We start from the raw sequence: 18,163 nt of genomic DNA on the forward strand, positions 1-18,163 counted from the left end.
ACAGGGAACTTGAAGATAGTTTATTGATGGCAGTTCTGTGAATAACTTGGCTTTAAAAACTAAGACATTTGCGTTCATCATTCTATTTAGATGTTAGGCCAAGAAATTGAAGAAGCCAGAAATGTGGATTAGTGATATTAAGATATCATAGAAGAATTTTAACAGCAGTCTGTCATCCTTTTAAAATCTTTTCTCCCAAATAAAGCACTGAACCTTGGCAAGGCATAATAAAAATAAACTCAGAGATCCTACAAAACATTTTCTTTTTCATAGACAAGGAATAATAAAAAAGAGCTATTATTAGAATCAGAACAATATTTTTGCCTGGTAATGCAGGGGAAAAGGAAAATAGAGCTGAGTACTTCTACTAAAGACTATTTAAATGGACTTGGTATTTAGCATAAAAATATGATTCTAAATTGGAAGAACATCCAAGGCTGAGCAGTGATAAAAGAGCATATTTAGAGTCACACCTCATATTAAAAGAACACATTACAGCTATTACTCAGAAATGCTATGACTCCCCAAGCGATATAGATCTGAGAAGTTCTCATCCCATTCTCTCTACTCCCTACTCAACTTACCCTCCCTGACCATATCCCATGGCCACTCAGTTATAAATGTCTTTGAGTGACATGCAAAATTGTGAACCTTCTAAATCACAGGATCTGCTTAATTAAGACTCTGCCTGGTTAAGATTCAGAATTTACATGAAAGTTTATATTCTAAATACCAACTTCATTTTAGGGGTCCCTAGTGGATATGCAGTGATTTCTATTTACCTCTTTCCTTACATTAATTATGTAAAAATATTCTTAAACTTCATATTTCCTTTTTTTTTATTTTTGACTGTCTTGACACAGAGTACACACACCTGTGTGAAATACATACACACATTTTTTAGATGAGTCACTTACCTCAGAGCATTATTTATTTCAAAATACATTCAGCTATATATTAAAGTGGCACTGTATTCATAAACCTTTTAAATTTTAAAAAGTTTTTTCAACATACCAGCACCATCTGTTTTAATTTTGTTTGATGGTATACTGGGTTCTCCTATACCCAAAGTATTGGTTGCTACCACACGAAATTCGTACTCCATCCATGGGATTAAATCCACTGCTCTTGCTGCCTCCATATTTCCTTCAATGATTGGAGGATCTAAACAAAATGAATATTAAACAGAGAATATTAGTTGGATAACATCAATTTTATAATCTCCCATTTTTATTTTATTATTTTGAGAAAATAGCACATATTCCATTGAGTTGAAATAAAAATACAAACTTGAAATGACAAAATGTTAAGTTCAAGAGAGTAAGCAGAGAGATCATAAATAAATAATAAACTAGAAAAAGTGATATGCATATGAATCATCTATTTCATAAACCTATGATAGTCAGATAGTGAAATTCTATACTTCTATCAAGCTCCCAGGTCATGCTTTTGCTGCTAATCTCTGGGCTCCATCTTGAATAGCAAGAAGCTATATTCTCAAGGTAGAATCTAGAAAGACTTACTGAGGCAAGTGTATAATTGGGCCGTTAAAAATTTTATGGACTGCCACTGATGTTGCATATGGGTAGTGAATGATTTATTACTAGTGTACCTCTATGTTTATACCCTTTTTTAGTTGGTTTTGTACATTTTTACCCAAATTATTTGGGGCAATGATAATAAATGTTATGATAGTTTATTAAGATTTATTAAGTACTTCTCATAATTCATGCTTCTAAGTAATAAAAAGATTACAAATTATGGGTAGGATATGATCCAAGATTGCTTATTGCATTGAGATATGATAAAACATACAACAAAGGCAGAACTATCCAGTATTTTAAGCTCTCTTAAAATATTTCCACATGTGTTTTTAATAACTAATCTACACATACATGTGCATGTAAATACTTGTACATCACTTATTTGGAAAATTTTTTCCTTCAGGTTTGTCTATGACTCATCATCTTATTTAGGGAATTTTTTTCTGTCAATGCAGACCATGAATATCTAGCTTTTCAAGGTGCTGTACCCGTCTCCACAATAAATGCTAAGGGTCCTAGTGTCCAGTTTCTGCCTTTGAACAAATACCTGTGTGGCTCACACTATGCCATGCCTCACCCTACCACAATTTTAACTCTCCTGGACACAAATTTTGCCATCTTTTCTCTTATTTTGTTATGAACTTGTTCTCTACATTTGACATATATTTTTTACTTTCTGATTAAAAGTTAGGCTTTACCTTCTCATGTTTTGATTCTGCTATTTCCTATTTTTTCCACCCTTCCCTCACACCAAATCAGAATTTGCCTTACTTCATATACCAAGGGACTTCTTTTAGGTAGTTGGAGGAAGGAAGGTGAAGTTTTAGTTTGTAAAGGGCTCTTCGTAAAGAAAGGGGAAAAATACAGCTGGATGTTTTGACACTGGGTAGGGTGGTCCCTCTTCCCTTCTAGAGACCTTCAAATAATTTTGATCCTCCTATGAGAAGGTAAGCTTTTATAATAATGGGTTGAATTGTGCCTACCGAAAAGTTTTATCTATGCCCAAATTACTAGAACCTGTGAATGCAACTTATTGGAAAAATAGTCTTTGTATAACCTTTCAAGTTTAAGACTGGAATTATGTTAAGGATCTTGGGTTAAGATCATGCTGGATTATCCAGGTGAGCCGTAAATCCAGTGACAAGTGTCTGTATAAGAGAAACACAGAGGGGAGAAATACGTAGAACAGGAAGCTGCAATGTGACCACAGAGGCAGAAGTTGAAGTGTTGTGATCACAAGCCAAGGAATATCTGGAGCCACCATAAGCTGGGAGAAGTAAGGAATGAATTGTTCCCTATAGCCTTTGGAGAGGGTGCAGACTTGCCAACACCTCGATTCTGGATTGTGGCCTCCAGAACCATGAGAGACTAAATTTCTGTTGTTTTAAGCAACCAATTTGTTACAGCAGCCCTAGGAAACGAATATAGGGTTTTAAAATCAGAAGTTGATGAAACTATTTATGAGTTTGTGATCTTATAAGTCTGGGGGCCTAAGTAAAAACATACAGTAGAAGGCTTAAGGAGGTAGTCCGATCTCTCCCCCTCTTTCCTATGCTGCAAAATCCCAGCACCGTTTAAATGCCTGAAGATGCTTGTTGGAAGCACTCCAACAAGCCAAGCACTCTCTTGACAAGGGTATGGTATTCTCATGATGGTCAAGGCTACCCCAGGCTTTTTCAAGCAGTTAGGCAGTCAACAGATATGGGCAAGTGTAGGTTGGGTCAAAACAAGAAGAACCAGATGGGTGTGCAGTAGAAGCTGCAGCTGATAGATTGATTTTTGAGCACATGTGAGGATCCAATATGAAAATATCCCCAAATAAATGGAAGATCAGGTGTATGTTCAAAGACTAGAAAATCGTTGACTGACCACAGAAAATATTTGGAGGAAAGGTAAAGAAGGAAAAGTCAATGGGGCTTCTTTTGTGGTGGGCTTGGATTGCAGGTGAAGTTGTCAGTCCCTTGATTTTAAAGACTGAGATGAAGAAAGGAAGAATATGCAAAAAGCCTTGGAGTCACTACCATTAGGTAAATACCAGTAAGAAACCATTGGCTCAGGGATGCAAACAATTCTCTCAGGAGGGGAAACAAGAAGTGGATGGTAGAGAGATGGACTTCTAGAACGTACCTTATGAATAGTTAGGAAATAATTTGATACCTGTAAGCTAAGGATAACATTCTCTACCAGGATTGCTAAAGGCATGAAAAGTGCTCTTTTTAGAATAAAACCAATTATAATCATTCCTCTTAATATACATTAACATCAGAACTTATGAGAATATAAATATCCAAAACAAACATGTTTTGGTATAAATTTATAATACCCCCTAAAGAAAACCATCTATGAAAGAAGTAGGAATAACTTAGCAAAAAAAATGACTAACATTTTCATTTTAGAAAAATGTATCTAGAATTAGAAGTGGCTCTTCTATCTGGCCTGCTTTCCTTCCTCCAGATTGAGGCAGGACACTTGAACACCAGATAATGAGAACAGGATTTAAGAGCTTGCTTTCTCCTTTACTGTTGCCTGGTTCCAATCTCGATGTAGGCATCCCACACTAAAAATATTTCTTCTGTTTCCCCCCCTTGTTTGTTCATTTGTGTACATACACATGTTTCTTCTACTTCTTATTTTGGAACTTCTCTGGGCCTAGTATACCTAGCATAGTGTTTTGCAAATAGTACTACTTATTAAATATTTGTAACAAATATAAATAATGTATAAATACAAAAGTTATGTTTATTTAGAGTAGACAATGTCTCGATGCAAGAAGTACAGCCTTGTGTATAACAATCACTTTACAGTCTCCTTCATCTCTAAATCATATAGGCTACTGGTGAAAGACAAAGAGGGCATTCCTTTACCTTGCCCCACCACAAAATAGCCAACACTCTATGGCTCTTATGCCTATATTCAGCCCATAAATTATCTTGTCAGAAAACACACCTTGTCTCAATCCACTTAATCCCTTTCCTACTCTAACTGTGAGTTGATCCGTTCTCCCCCACTGCTACTGTTTTACCTCTATTATACATTTTTGTTTATTTGGGCCTTAAATATCCTTATAAATGGATTTTTACCCCATGCCATCTTCCCCCTACTCCTTCAGTCCTGGTAGAACTATTGGATATGTTTTATTTTTCTAAAACCACCCACATAGAGAGTTTGGGAGCAGAGTTCAGCTTTGCTTTGGAAGCAGATTCATGCCCAAGCCAAATGGAGAACAGTCGGGAGCAGAGGGACTTTGTGTCCCCCCTCTTCAGCCAAGTTCTTTGCAATCCGTTTATTATTCCTAGAGTCAGAAAGAGAGGAGAGTACTTTGTACAACAGAGGCAAGTGCTAGAAATCAGGACTGGGGTCACAAGTTCCTGAGTTTTAAGTGGGTCAGTTTGGACTCAGGCCATTTTTATTCTACAGATAATTTCAACATGGAAAAATCAGATCTTAACTGTATAATGCCTGTCAGAGGCTTCTCTCTGTAAAAACAAAACAAAACAAAGCATATTGAGTATTAACCTGATTGTTATTTAAATGTTGGCTTTACTTGTGAGTGTAAATCTCAATCAAAGGGATATAGAGCAGGAGACATACTCCTTACTTTAAACACTCAGGTCAAAAGACCCTCTTGAGAAGGTCTTATTTTAACAACCAGCCATAAACAGTAATTCATAGATTTATTTGCAAATACTTTGAGTCCATAAGGCTCAGAATAAAATGATTTTAACTATTCTTTGGAGGAAAAGAGAAGCAAGCCTCATGGGTATCTTAAGGCCAATAATTCATACTGCTTTAGTTGCCTGGCAGCCATGTTAATGACACTCTGCCTTCAGACCACATGGACTAGCTGTTTGAAAAGCTTCAGAAATAGCCAGAATGACCGCAGGACTAAAAATAAAAAAATTGTTTCAAGAAAAACTGTAGGTAGTGTTATCCCACCTGTTCTAGATTCTTTGAAGTTGTCTAGTGAATCCTGGTATTTCCTTAGGATTTAAATACAACCAGGACCTTTAGCTTCTTCCCTCTCAATCCAAAACCCAAGTACTTGAAATTATCCAGAACCCACTCAGAGCTTCTAACTGATAAGGCAGGTCTGTGTTTGAGAAGGGAAAAGGGCATTTAAAAGCTTCTCACTGGCTCTGTGTTACCTTAGTGTCTCTAGACCCAACTCACAGGGCTTCTGGCAGAAGTTGACCAGATGCCATAGATTTGGCAAAGTTCTCTGCAGCAAAAGAGAAGCAAACTGTGCTCTGGCATCCCAGAAGATATGATTCATTGATTCTTCTCTAAGGAAAATTTGAATGTAGCCTCATAAAAAACCAGAAATCCATATTTGAAATAAGAACAACAAAAACTGAAGCTACAGAAAGGCAAAAAAGAGAAGAGCAAATTCTAAGAAGTACTCTATGATGAGCATAGTGGTTCCCCCCCCCCCCGTTTTTTAACCTATCAATGTGGCAAAGAATTAAAAAATACTAAGTAATAAGTAAAATATGGTAGACGAGATACTCATATACTGGTGGCAGGAATAAAAATTGTTTCTACCTTTCTACAGGGCAATTTTTTAGTATAGCTCATGGGTTTAGGCATGTTTACGCTAAATAATTTAACTTTGAAATGACTATTCTAAGGAAATAATCTAAAGTTCAGAGAAACATTTTTGTGCTAAGATGTTAATTTGTAATTCTAGGTTTCCACATGACAGAATTTTCAATACAAAAATATTTTTCTTTTTCATTTTAGAGATCCTATCCCAGGTTGGGTCTCTCAATTGATCTCATAGCATGGTTTCTAGGCCTCTTTTTGTTCAACCCCCTTCCATACATATACCCCATCACCAACAATATTCTATAATTTTTCTTCTCTAAGTAGCAGCATAGCATCAAACACAACATTCTAAATGTTATCTATGTATCTTATAGAATTCTGAGAATGGCATCATATTTCTGCTGCTTATCCCCTAGAAAGTCCAAGAGAAGTAATACTTACAGTAGATTGTTTTAAAAATATACAGGCTATTCTTTCATCTCATTATTCTAAATGTAATCCTTCTACTGCTGAAACTTTATATCTTTGAAAAATATTTACTGACCACCTTAAATAATTACCTTCATAAAACTGAGTTTAGTCCTGTACCTTCCATTTTTAGTGGACAACGCTAGAAATAAAGACTACATGACTGCATTTATTGCAAAAACCACTTAGGACACTGACACAAGAGAACTTTACTTACATAACTAACAAAAAGAACAGGTAAGACAATCTACAAAATAATCATTTTTCAGAGCCTGTCAGAGAGCTGAGTTTGTGAAGAAGGCTAACAAACTAAAGTCATCCCAGGTAGAGCGATGGGGAGAGGAGGACATAGTCATTAATGTTCATAAGAAGAGAACAGTTTAACTTTTCAAGATATTTAAAGACAAAGTGTAGGTTGGAATGACTGTATTGAATCCCCAGAAGCCCCCAAATCAAGGAGCTTCTGTACCCATTAGCCAATTCTTTTTGTAGGACTTCACCAAGAGTACTCAAAAAAGTTGGGGGCAGGACAAGAGAGCCAAGAGAGACCTCCCTCTGAGGCACAGACATCTCAGATCTGCTCAAGTCTCAGAGCAAAGCTGGAAAATGGGGACCCTGCCACTTGCACTTCAGGCCTTCTACTGAATAAGCGTGTGACCATGTGTGGCTGGGTGAGTGTCAGGAAAGCAAAGACAGATCGGCTTCCCCAGAGACGGGCTAGTGCTTTGGGTCTGCTGAAGTCTGACTGAACACAGGAGAACTGAGAACTTCTCCCACCCTCAGGAACTCCAGATTTTAGACTAGTTATCAGACAATAGCTGTCTGGGGCAAAAGAAGGGAAGCTGAAAGAACCCTCCCTGAAGCCAGGCTAGAAGAGCAAGCTGAAGTCTGATGGTAAGGCTGGAAGACATTCAGATGTGAGAGGATTTTGATCTTACACTCAAATTTCCTTGGCCTCTACTGAACTCAACCCAACTGCAAATCTCAGAGCACCTCAACTACAAATTATATTGACAAAATGACAATTTTGAAAAAATGACATGCATTTTCCCGGGCATAAGTAATATTTACTTTAGGCTCTACTATTCTTCTTTACACAATGTTTGGATATAAAAAAATTATCATGACATGATAAAACAAAGAAATGTGATTTGTTTTTAACAAAGGAAAAAAAATCAATAGAGCCAGACTTAAAGATGGCCCAGGTGTTAAATGATCAGACAGGGATGATAGAATAACTACTATAAATATGTACAAGTATCAAATGGTAAAGATGCACAACTTGTATAAACAAATAAGAAATTTCTATGGAATACTATGTAAATAATACTAAAAGGAGCCTAATGCTAAAACAAAAAAAAAAATCCTGGAAATAGAAAGAAATACAAAATGAAAATCATTTTAATGAGATTTTCAGCAAACTGAATGTAGTGGAGGAAAGAATCTATGGAAGTGAACACAAGTCATTAGATACTATCTAAACAGAAATACACACAAACATACATCCATGATCCATGGAACACATCAAACAATCTAACATACATGGCAATAGAGACCAAGAAGAGAAAGAGAGAATGAGACAGAAGAAATATTGGAAGATATAATGGCAGAGAATTTCCAAAGTTGAGGAAGATATCAACCCAAAGGTCTAACTTGCCAGGAAACCCTCATCAGGATAAATATATTTTCATCAAGCTGAAAAGCAAAAAGGAAAAGAAATCTTGAAAGCAGCTAGAGATAATGGACACATTAAATAAATATAGGAATATAAGGTAAAAACAATTGTTGACTTCTTACAACAAACAATGAAGGCAAAAAGATGAAGAAATAATATTTTTAAAATGCTCAAAAACAACTTAAAACTTACATTCAAAAAATTATCACAAATACGAAATGAAAGAAATTTTCTATTGTACAACAGCTGAAGTCTTTGACTCCAGCAATCTGCACACTCAGAAATATTTAAAAAGTTCTTAGGAAAATGATACTGGATGGAAATTCAGTTGTACATGAAAAAATGGAGAACCCATTCCAAAATGGAACAAAGTCCTCACTTGCACTTAATCTTTCTTTTTTCTCCAGTAAGTGCTTCTATCTTCTACCCAGATGCTAGAGCCAAAATCCCATAAATCATCCTCAATTCTGCCCTTTCCCTCAAATCTCCATACTTGATTTGTTAGAAAGTTCTGTTTTGCCTTCAAAAATATATCTCAAACTCACCCACTCCTCTCCATTCCCACTGCTATCCCATAGTGCCAGCCAGTGACATCTCCCACCTGGACACCTCTCACCGACCATATGCTCCCAACTGTTCTCCATGTTTCTAGTTTTGGTCCTCCAGAAATCCCTTCTCTATGCATTAGCCAGTGATTTTTTTCTCCTTCAAATTAGAAGTCACATTACTGCTCCTTTGTTTAAAAACTCCTTATAGGACCTACAAGCCCCTGCACATCTTGTCATCCACTATTGCTATATGCATAATGAACTACCAAATTTAGTGGCTGACATCAACTATCATTTTACTCTGTCTCATGATTTTTATACATGAAATTATTTATTATATATATTTTATGTATAAAATAAAAATTTTTATTGGGCCTACGGCATATAGAAATGTAAAACATTTGATAATATCTTAAGGGGACAGATGGAAGCAAAGCTATATTAGAGTAAGGATGATAACTCAAATCCACAGGAACAAATGAGGAGGACCAAAAATGGTAAATAAAAAGGTTAATATAACAAACTCTATAAATATGTACTTGCTTTCCTTTCTTCTTGTGTGGAACAAATGAGGAGGACAAAAGATGGTAAGTAAAAAGGTTAATATAACAAACCCTATAAATATGTACTTGCTTCTCGTAGCTCCTTTAGAAGACATTAACAGAAGAGTAACAGGTTTATAATATATATAGATGTAATATGTTTAAAAATAACACATAGCACAAAAAAAAAGAGGTAAGATGCAAAAGAGCTATCTAGGAGTAACATTTCTATTTCTCACTAAAATTAAGTTAATAAAATATGAAGTCTATTCTAATAAGTTCAGATGTATCTGGCAAGCCCTAAAGTAACCATTAAATAAGTATATATATTTAAAAGTCATTTATTTATATACAATTTTATATATAGTATATCTATAGTAACCATTAATTATATATATCTATTCTTTAAAAAAATTAAAATATTACACTAGAAAATATTCACTTAATCCAAAAGAAAGCAGTAAAGAATGAATAGGGGAACAAAAACAAGTAAAACATTTTTAAGCAAAAATGCAATGGATGATTACCAGAGGGGAGGTAGGTGGGGGAGATGGGTGGACTAGGTGATGGGGAGTAAGGAGTGCACTGGTCGTGATGAGCACCAGGTGTTGTATGAAAGTGTTGAATCATTATATTGTACACCTGAAACTAACATTATACTGTATGTTAACTAACTGGAATTTAAATAAAAACTTTAAAAAAATTAAAAATAGAAAAAATACAATGGCAGATATAAATCCAACTATAAAAATAGTAACATTTAATGTTAAAGGATTAAAGAATCCAATCTAAAGGCAGTGGTTGTCAGACTGGATAAAAAATAAGATGCAACTATATGTTTCAACAGAAAACATACTTTAGATTCAAAGATACAAATAGGTTGACAGTTGTAAAAGATAAAACAGTGAACAGGAACCATGAGAAAGTTGGGGTGACTATGCTAATATCAAAAGCACCCTTTTTAAAATGCAACTCCTGCAGCCTGATCCCTCTTCTCTAATGTTTCTCTTTAGCACTAATCACCATATGACTTACTATACATTTTATTTTTTTCTTCTTTTCTTTTTTAAATTTTATTTTATTTAAATTCAATTAATTAACACATGGTGTATTATTAGTTTCATAGGTAGAGTTCAGTGATTTATTATTTGTTCATCATCATTTTTCCTACTAGAATGTAAATGCTTTGAGGGCAGGATTGTGTGTGTGTGTGTGTGTGTGTGTGTGTGTGTGTTTCCTCTCTCTGTTTTGTTCATGGATGGTCAGGTGTATATCCAGCATGTAGGACCGGTTCTGGCATACAATGGAGGCTCAGTGAATGTGTTTAATAAATAAGCATTAAGGGCCATGATCTAGGAGCTAAGGATAGAGTAGTGAATAAAACAAAATCTTCATCCTCATGGAACTTGCTTTCTAGTGGAATATATATATATATTTTTTAATGAGAATGGTATTTTAATTGAGCTACCCAGTAAGCATACATAATTAATGAAAATGATTACAATTATTATTCCTTTTTCAAAGCAAACAGAAATTTTAAATGTGTTTATTACATTTTGTTCTCTAGTATCTATAATCAGTGTCAATTTGTCCAGATATCTAATATTATCTATAGTTTCATCATTATCATCCATTTTCACTGTCTTCAGAGAAACAGAAACTGCCCACACTTTAGGTTTATCAAACATCTAAATGGTTTTTTAGGTAATTTTTCAAATGGTCTGATTTTGCCAAGCATATTTATAAGTAACTCTTATACTCAGCAACATGATGTAATAGAAATATTTTACCTATTTCTAACTCATGTGTATTCTATACACTTATGTGGAGAATCACTTAATACTAGAATATATGTAAATCCTCATAACAGGCTTCAAGTTTATATTTGGTTTATTTTCCATGATAGGAATAAATTATCAAAGTAAACTAAATCTAAATTAAAACCTCTCAGTGATCAATACAAATAAATCCCATTACCTTAAGATGAAGCAAAAATGAGAGCAGGTTTGGGATACGCTGGGATTAATTCTTTTTCATTTTTTAAAAAGGATAAACATTTTATTCACTTTTGTCTTTTTTTCTCCCCTCTGGTGACAACTGAGCACATATTTCTATGTCTTCATTATGTATCTAAAAAAACTCTAACAACACTAAGTTTGTTTAAAAATAATATAAAAATGACAGAAACAGGTTATTTTATCAAAAGGATCATCTATCTTCTTTGATATTATAAGAGATAAACTGCTGTGTGATATTATAGGCTAGTCATGACAAATGAGGATGTAATAATTACAGACACAGGAAGGCGTCCATTTACTCATTTATTTTTTTTCCTGATCAACTCTTAGAAAATCTTAATATAAGAAAAAAATTAAAATCCAAAACTTCCTTGAAGATGTTTTGAGGAAATTAAAAGCAGGTAAGATCATCTTTGAAAAGCAAAGGTTATGGTAATAAGAATTGGGTGCTTAAATTAATATTTATAATCAAAGTGGCTTTTTAAAAATGAAGAATTATAGTACCTATATAATTGTAAAAAATGGGTCATAAATAATAAGTTATAGATGTCATTTGCCAAAAAAAACAAAGATTTCCCAAAGTTCTTTTTCCCCCTAGTAAATCTTAGAATTACACAGAGCTCAAATTAGAAAACCAGGAGGCCTTTCTTTTGCTTTCCCATTATAGATACAGACCCATTGCTTCTTCCCCTGCAGTTTTAAAATGTCTTAAGTTCCTTGTGGTTTCCTTCACTACTAATGCACTGGGATACTTAAAAAAAAAAAAAAAAGTTTAAAAATAGAAAAGAACTTCAAGGTAGATGAAATCCTTAAAAAATCCAGATATTCATTTTTGATAAAAGAATTCATTTAAAAAAATGTGCAGATTAATCAGACAAATGAAACTCACCCGTCTTTGCATCTTTCCAGTCATCTGAAAGAATAGTTTTGGTCTGAATAGTGTATTTTGATATAGGACTATGATTGTCTGAACCACGGCTCCACGTAAGAGCCACAGAAGTGGCTCTAATGTCTTCTATTCGTAGACCACCTGGAGGGCCTGGAGGGCCTGGAATGAAAATTTGGGTAATGAATCAGTGAATCCCAATTAGTGAATTAAGTGCCCATTAGAATACAAAAGCATCTTCCTTGAAATTAATCCAAAGAACATTTATACAATATAATCAGTGTTACCACGTTCCTTTTAGATATAAACTATAAGAGGTAATAATAATAGTACTTATGGTCTTCAGATGATTTCATGGTGTGACGTTTTAAATAAGGAGATACATGCTATCTTTTTAAAATGGCATTATTATTCAAGATACATATGACAATCTTTGGCTCATAAAATGGATACACATGAAAGTCTTTGACTTATAAAATGCAGTTGGCATTAAGAGGACCTAACAGATTGTGGCACAGCGCAATTTAAGAAATTCTTGATGAATGCATAAATCAGATATGGTAGCACAATTCAGTCCAGATATGAGAATAGTTAGTCAAATATTTTACTGTGCCTCCCACAAATGGCAAATACTTTTCTATATCCCTAATTGGTTATTGGTAATTTATTTTACTGGGAGTAGAAAATACATACAACCTGGGAATGATTGTATGTATCATTTTGGATAATATATTTCATGTTAGTTATAATAACAGGGATAAATAATATTAAAAGAAATATTTCTACTTCTATAAAATGTAGAAAACAATTGTCAACTCAGAGATATACCAGAAATGCTCTGAAACATCAAATAATATATTGAAGAGACTTAGGACAGAAAAGTTATTAATGCAAAACGTAAAACAATGTTAAAAATAGGTTTTCATAGATGCTTCCTAACTCAGCACCAATATTATTCAATGAGAGCACTGTACCTGGTGGTAGAAATGAAAAGATAAATGAGACATAACTTCTGGGTTTTGAAGAGCTTTTTGTCTTGAAAAGGGTGAAATGGACCAGCAAATAAATCACTATAATTGAAGGCAATAAATGCCATGATAATGGCATACAAGATATTTATACTTTGCATCACAATTTGTTTTCAAAAATGAGAAAAAACATGCTTTAAGTGGTACAGTGGCATCCATTGCTTACAATGCTAAAGAAGGTTTCCAGTTAATAGAGACATCCTTTAATAGACATTTCAGAAAATACTATCACTTGTCTTCTTTGCACCAGAAAGAGTCCATCCCCAACTAATTTAGGCATATTAAATATAATTACAACTTTGTTAAAATGATATCTTTAGTTTTTCATATTGAATATAGTACTAAATAAGACATTTGTTTTTATCTCTTAGCTAAATATAAATGCCTTACTATTTATTGATCAAATCAGATGTTTAGCCTACATGGTTTCATGGCTTTTTTTTTCCCTCCAAATGGGTTTTGGTCTTTGAAAAGATATAGACAGTCTCCTAGTGGTTGGTCCTGAGGGGGAAGAGGTATAGGTAGATTCACACAAATATATTACTGCTAATACTAAAATAACACAAGACACATCCTATTGATGGCAGTAAATTTTATTATTTGGAGGTATGTAACATGAATAGAAAGGTAAATAAACTTTTATAAATGTATAATTTGTAATAGTGTACTTATACTTATTGATGTTAATTAAAAGTAAAAAATACAACACCCAGAATAAATGAAAATAGACACATAAGTAATATAGAACACATGCAATATTCAGAAAGAAAAAACTGCATTTTTCATTACCTCATTAATTCACAGAAAGCATCATCCCAAGTTAATGATTAAATGGAATATTTCAGAGTATTAAAATTTAAAAATAGAGATAAAAATAAGGGAAATTATTTTTAAAAGGAAGAGAAAGTCATGCATTTAGATACTTTTTCTGAGCACAAAGTTGTGAAGAAAATATTAAGGGGAATTGAAGACAAATTTGTCATAGGTTAGGCTTTAACCGTGCAAGTGTAAATTATTTGCCTGCTGTTATTCTCTGAAGTTCTTGGAGTGGCAAATGAGTAATATTTTAAAAGGCCAGACTAGGGCGCCTGGGTGGCTCAGGCGTTAAGCGTCTGCCTTCGGCTCAGGTCATGATCCCAGAGTCCTGGGATCGAGTCCCACATCAGGCTCCCTGCTCAGCGGGAAGCCTGCTTTTCCCTCTCCCACTCTCCCTGCTTGTGTTCCTGCTCTCACTGTCTCTCTCTGTCAAATAAATAAATAAAATCTTTTAAATAAATAAATAAATAAATAAATAAATAAATAAATAAAAGGCCAGACTAGAGTTGTATGTTATGAACATATATGTTGGAATACTATATGCATAATAATTTTACTCAGTCTAGTATATGTGCTGCCGAAGCGAGCACATAATTTTACTCAGTCATCCATTCAGGGAAGAGTGACATTGTTGAGTAAAACATTGTAATTACCTTTGTCCATTTTTTCCCTCTGATATATGCCTGGCCTCTAATGGGTTCTTAATAAATATTTTGGCGCATACATAAATGAGTTTATCACAATTGAACTTCCAGAGAGTTCTATAAACATAGCAGTCATCCACAATACAAGCTCCCTTCTTCCATTTGCCTTGAATATCATCATAGAGAGGTGAAGTTAAGAGAACAAATGGAAAGGTGTTGGTTGATATCCTCAAAACCCTGGTGTGGCAGTGTAACTTGTTAATGTGGAGTAGACCTACCCATCTAGTAATAGACTCCAAATATTTCCTGGAAAATACCTGAGAGAAAAATACTATTAAAGACAGAGATTTCAGAGTTTAAAACTGGCTTGACTTAAAATTCTGTGCCCTGATTTATCTTAGGCAAGTTTTTCAAATTTATTAAGGTTCCATTTTCTCATCTGCAAAATGGGAGTAACAAAAGTCGATCACTGTTTTTTTTAGGATTGAAACAATATCTTTAAAGAAGGTAGTGGTAGACCTAGTCCATAAAAAGCCCTCAGTAAACTTTAGCTACTAAAAGTATTACTGTTTTTATTCCTGCAAGAGCTTTCTGGGCATCTGAGTTACTTAGCAGGAGTAATTATTAGTATTTGTTAATAATTGGGAGGGATCTGTTTATCAGATTGTTCACTTACCACTTGTTTTCACTTAAACATAAAGTGTTTTCTGATAAATTTGCTGAAGGTGAGGAAAAGTTGGGAATGTGAAGTCCCTTCATTTGTACTAAGAAATCAGGATGTAGCAAAACCAGAGAGGTACTATAGAGACAAACTTGCACAGCCTGGGAGTTAAACTCAGGGCCAGTACTGTACTGTCTCCAGGAGGAAGATTTTCAAAGCAGTGTAGCTGATAATACTTGTTCATTTTTTCTGTTCAGAATGGAGAAAAAAAGTGTTATGGTAGAAAATAAAATACTGCAACTACTTGTTCCTCAGCACACACACACAAAGGCATTAGGAACTGGTCACCCTTGGTTATTCTTTCATCAGTGGGGAAAAAAAAAGCAATACATGATTCTGACTTTAAGAGTTCCTTCTTCCTTCCTCCTCCCTTCCTCCCTTTCTCTCTCTCTTTGCCTCCTCTCTTTCTCCTTTTTTCTCTGCCTCCTCTTTCCCTCTTTTTCTGTTTTTTCTGCCTCCTCTCTCCCTCTCTTTAAGCTCCTACTGTTGTATACTCTCAAGAAATCTGTAAGTAAGGAATTGAAGCCAGGAAAAATGTAAGCAAATAGACTGTTACATGCAGCTTATTTCATTATTACTCTACTAATATGTCTTTCCAATATCTTAGGTGGTCCTCAGGCAGATAGCTAATGGTTATTTATGCCAAATTTAAATTATAATGAAACAGAGACATTGTTTAGATAGACAGGACCTTTGGAATTTGACATGCATTTTAAATGTCTAGATACATTAGATTAGCAATTATTTTAGCCTTCCATTTTCTTTCTTTCTTTTGTTTTTAATCACTAAAGATTGCAGGTGGGGGTGTGGAGGGACTGGGATATTTCTCTGACTAGTGCTGGTAAAAGCTTTCTTTCGATTCTTCTCACTACCATTAAATATGTAGGAAGCTAGAAAGAGAAGGAAATGAGGAGAAAAATAAGAAAGATCTGGGGGAGGAGATAAAAAGCTATTTAAAACATACTTTCTGTTTTTGGTTTTTATGAAGACAGTCTGACCAAATTCTCCTTTTATAGAATTAACAGTGCAAACTTCAGTGTTGATACTCTGCATCTCCTTTTCCTATTCAAAATCATAGTGCTCTATCACTATCTTTCTAGGAGCTACCTTTCTATACTTCTCCCCATAGAGGCTGCTACTATATACACTTCCCTTCCAGTTATATTACCTTCTCTCTTACTATTCTTGTTTTTCACTTACTATATTTTTCCCCCTCTGGCTTGAAATATCCCACTCAGAGATTGCTGATTGAGAATACTCCATAAAATCTCACCTGCAGGGTATAATTAGTGGTCTACCAAGGTCCTTGTTAGTGTTATGTTTCTATGTTGTAAGTTCTTCAAAGTCAGGCAGGAGTCTACAATTACCGAAACGTGTTTCTATCTTGTTTTTTAACCTACTGAAAGACCGTAGAAATAGCCAGAATGGTCCCCTATCCTCTGTGGTTCAATGAGGTTTCAATTTGTAACATCTATATTCTCTTTCCCTAAATTTCTCTAGGTTCTCAATGTTTTAACTATGAAATCGTTGGTTGCAGGCAAATAACAGAAACACTTCAATATGTCATATAGATCACATACATTTTAGAGCTCATGTAAGCCAATATCTGTACATTTACCAAAGGATGCAGAAGTATGGAAGGGTTATGGCCAGAATCATAGAGCTAGTCTGTAACAGAGTGCAGAGTCAGGAAAATAGACTGGGTTTCCCAGCCTAACCCACATGAAATGAGAAAAAGCCCATTTGAAATTTAGATCTTGCCACCCAAATGTGCCTGTCTGCAAAAGACCTCCAAAGAACTACCTGAATACTGACAAGTTTACCATGTTGTTTTCTTGGACTTGTCTGTTATTTTTAAAACAAGTGTGAACTCATAACAACATAAAATTTACATGACATAAAACAGTGAATAAAATTTTTTTATAAAAGATTTTATTTATTTATTTATTTGACGGGGGCGGGGGGCAGGCAGAGGGAGAGGGAGAAGCAGGCTCCCTGCTGAGCAGAGAGCCTGATGTGGGGCTTTATATCAGGACACTGGGATCATGACCTGAGCCGAAGGCAGACGCTTAGCCAACTTAGCTACCCAGGTGCCCCAGTGAATAAAAAATTTTATATTGTATATTTTAATAAAAATATTTACTGAGTCCTTATCATATTGAAGTAATTGTTAAATCTTTCATAATTCTTACCAATAACCTAATGATGTAGGTGCCATTATTTTCCCTATTTTACAGACGAGGAAACAGAGACATGGATAGATTAAATGACGACAGTCATCCAGCCAGCAAATGAGAAAGCTAGGATGCAAACACAACCAATTTGCCATGAGACCATCTTTTCAGCAACTATAGTACAATTATTTAAAACAGCGTTATCAGAATCAAATTCTAAAATGGTATTGAGCTTTTCTTTGGAGACCTTTCTTGTTGGGAATCTTATGAATTACTTGGGCACAGCTGTACACTTTAGAAAAAAATGACAAAAACTGTCATACATTGACCATAACTTTTAAATCTTTGCTTGATCTGTTAACTCAGATAAATGAAGATAAATACATCACCCATCTATAAATTCATACTCAAAACACCCCCAGTTTTTCTTGATCACCCTAAAGCCATCTGTTAGTCTTTCCTGAATTTTACCAGTGTCTTTGGGAAAAAATACCTATGTATGAACAAAATACAGTTGTGATTTCCACTTAGCTCTTATTCATATGTAATCAGAG

General features: G+C 34.5%; 1 protein-coding gene across 3 annotated transcripts in view; it reads right to left on the minus strand.

The window, feature by feature from the left end:
• The window catches only part of CNTN1 (contactin 1), a 381,883-nt gene that overhangs the window by 78,026 nt on the left and 285,694 nt on the right, over positions 1-18,163 (minus strand). For all 3 annotated transcript variants that reach the window (XM_027593329.2, XM_027593330.2, XM_027593331.2), the window contains 2 exons: positions 12,230-12,388; positions 1,015-1,164 (listed from right to left, as the gene is read on the minus strand). In XM_027593329.2, the coding sequence (XP_027449130.1) occupies positions 1,015-1,164; positions 12,230-12,388 (309 nt within the window). The remainder of the gene's footprint in view (positions 1-1,014; positions 1,165-12,229; positions 12,389-18,163) is intronic.

This window comes from Zalophus californianus, chromosome 9, assembly GCF_009762305.2.
Source record: "Zalophus californianus isolate mZalCal1 chromosome 9, mZalCal1.pri.v2, whole genome shotgun sequence".
Taxonomy (NCBI): domain Eukaryota; kingdom Metazoa; phylum Chordata; class Mammalia; order Carnivora; family Otariidae; genus Zalophus; species Zalophus californianus.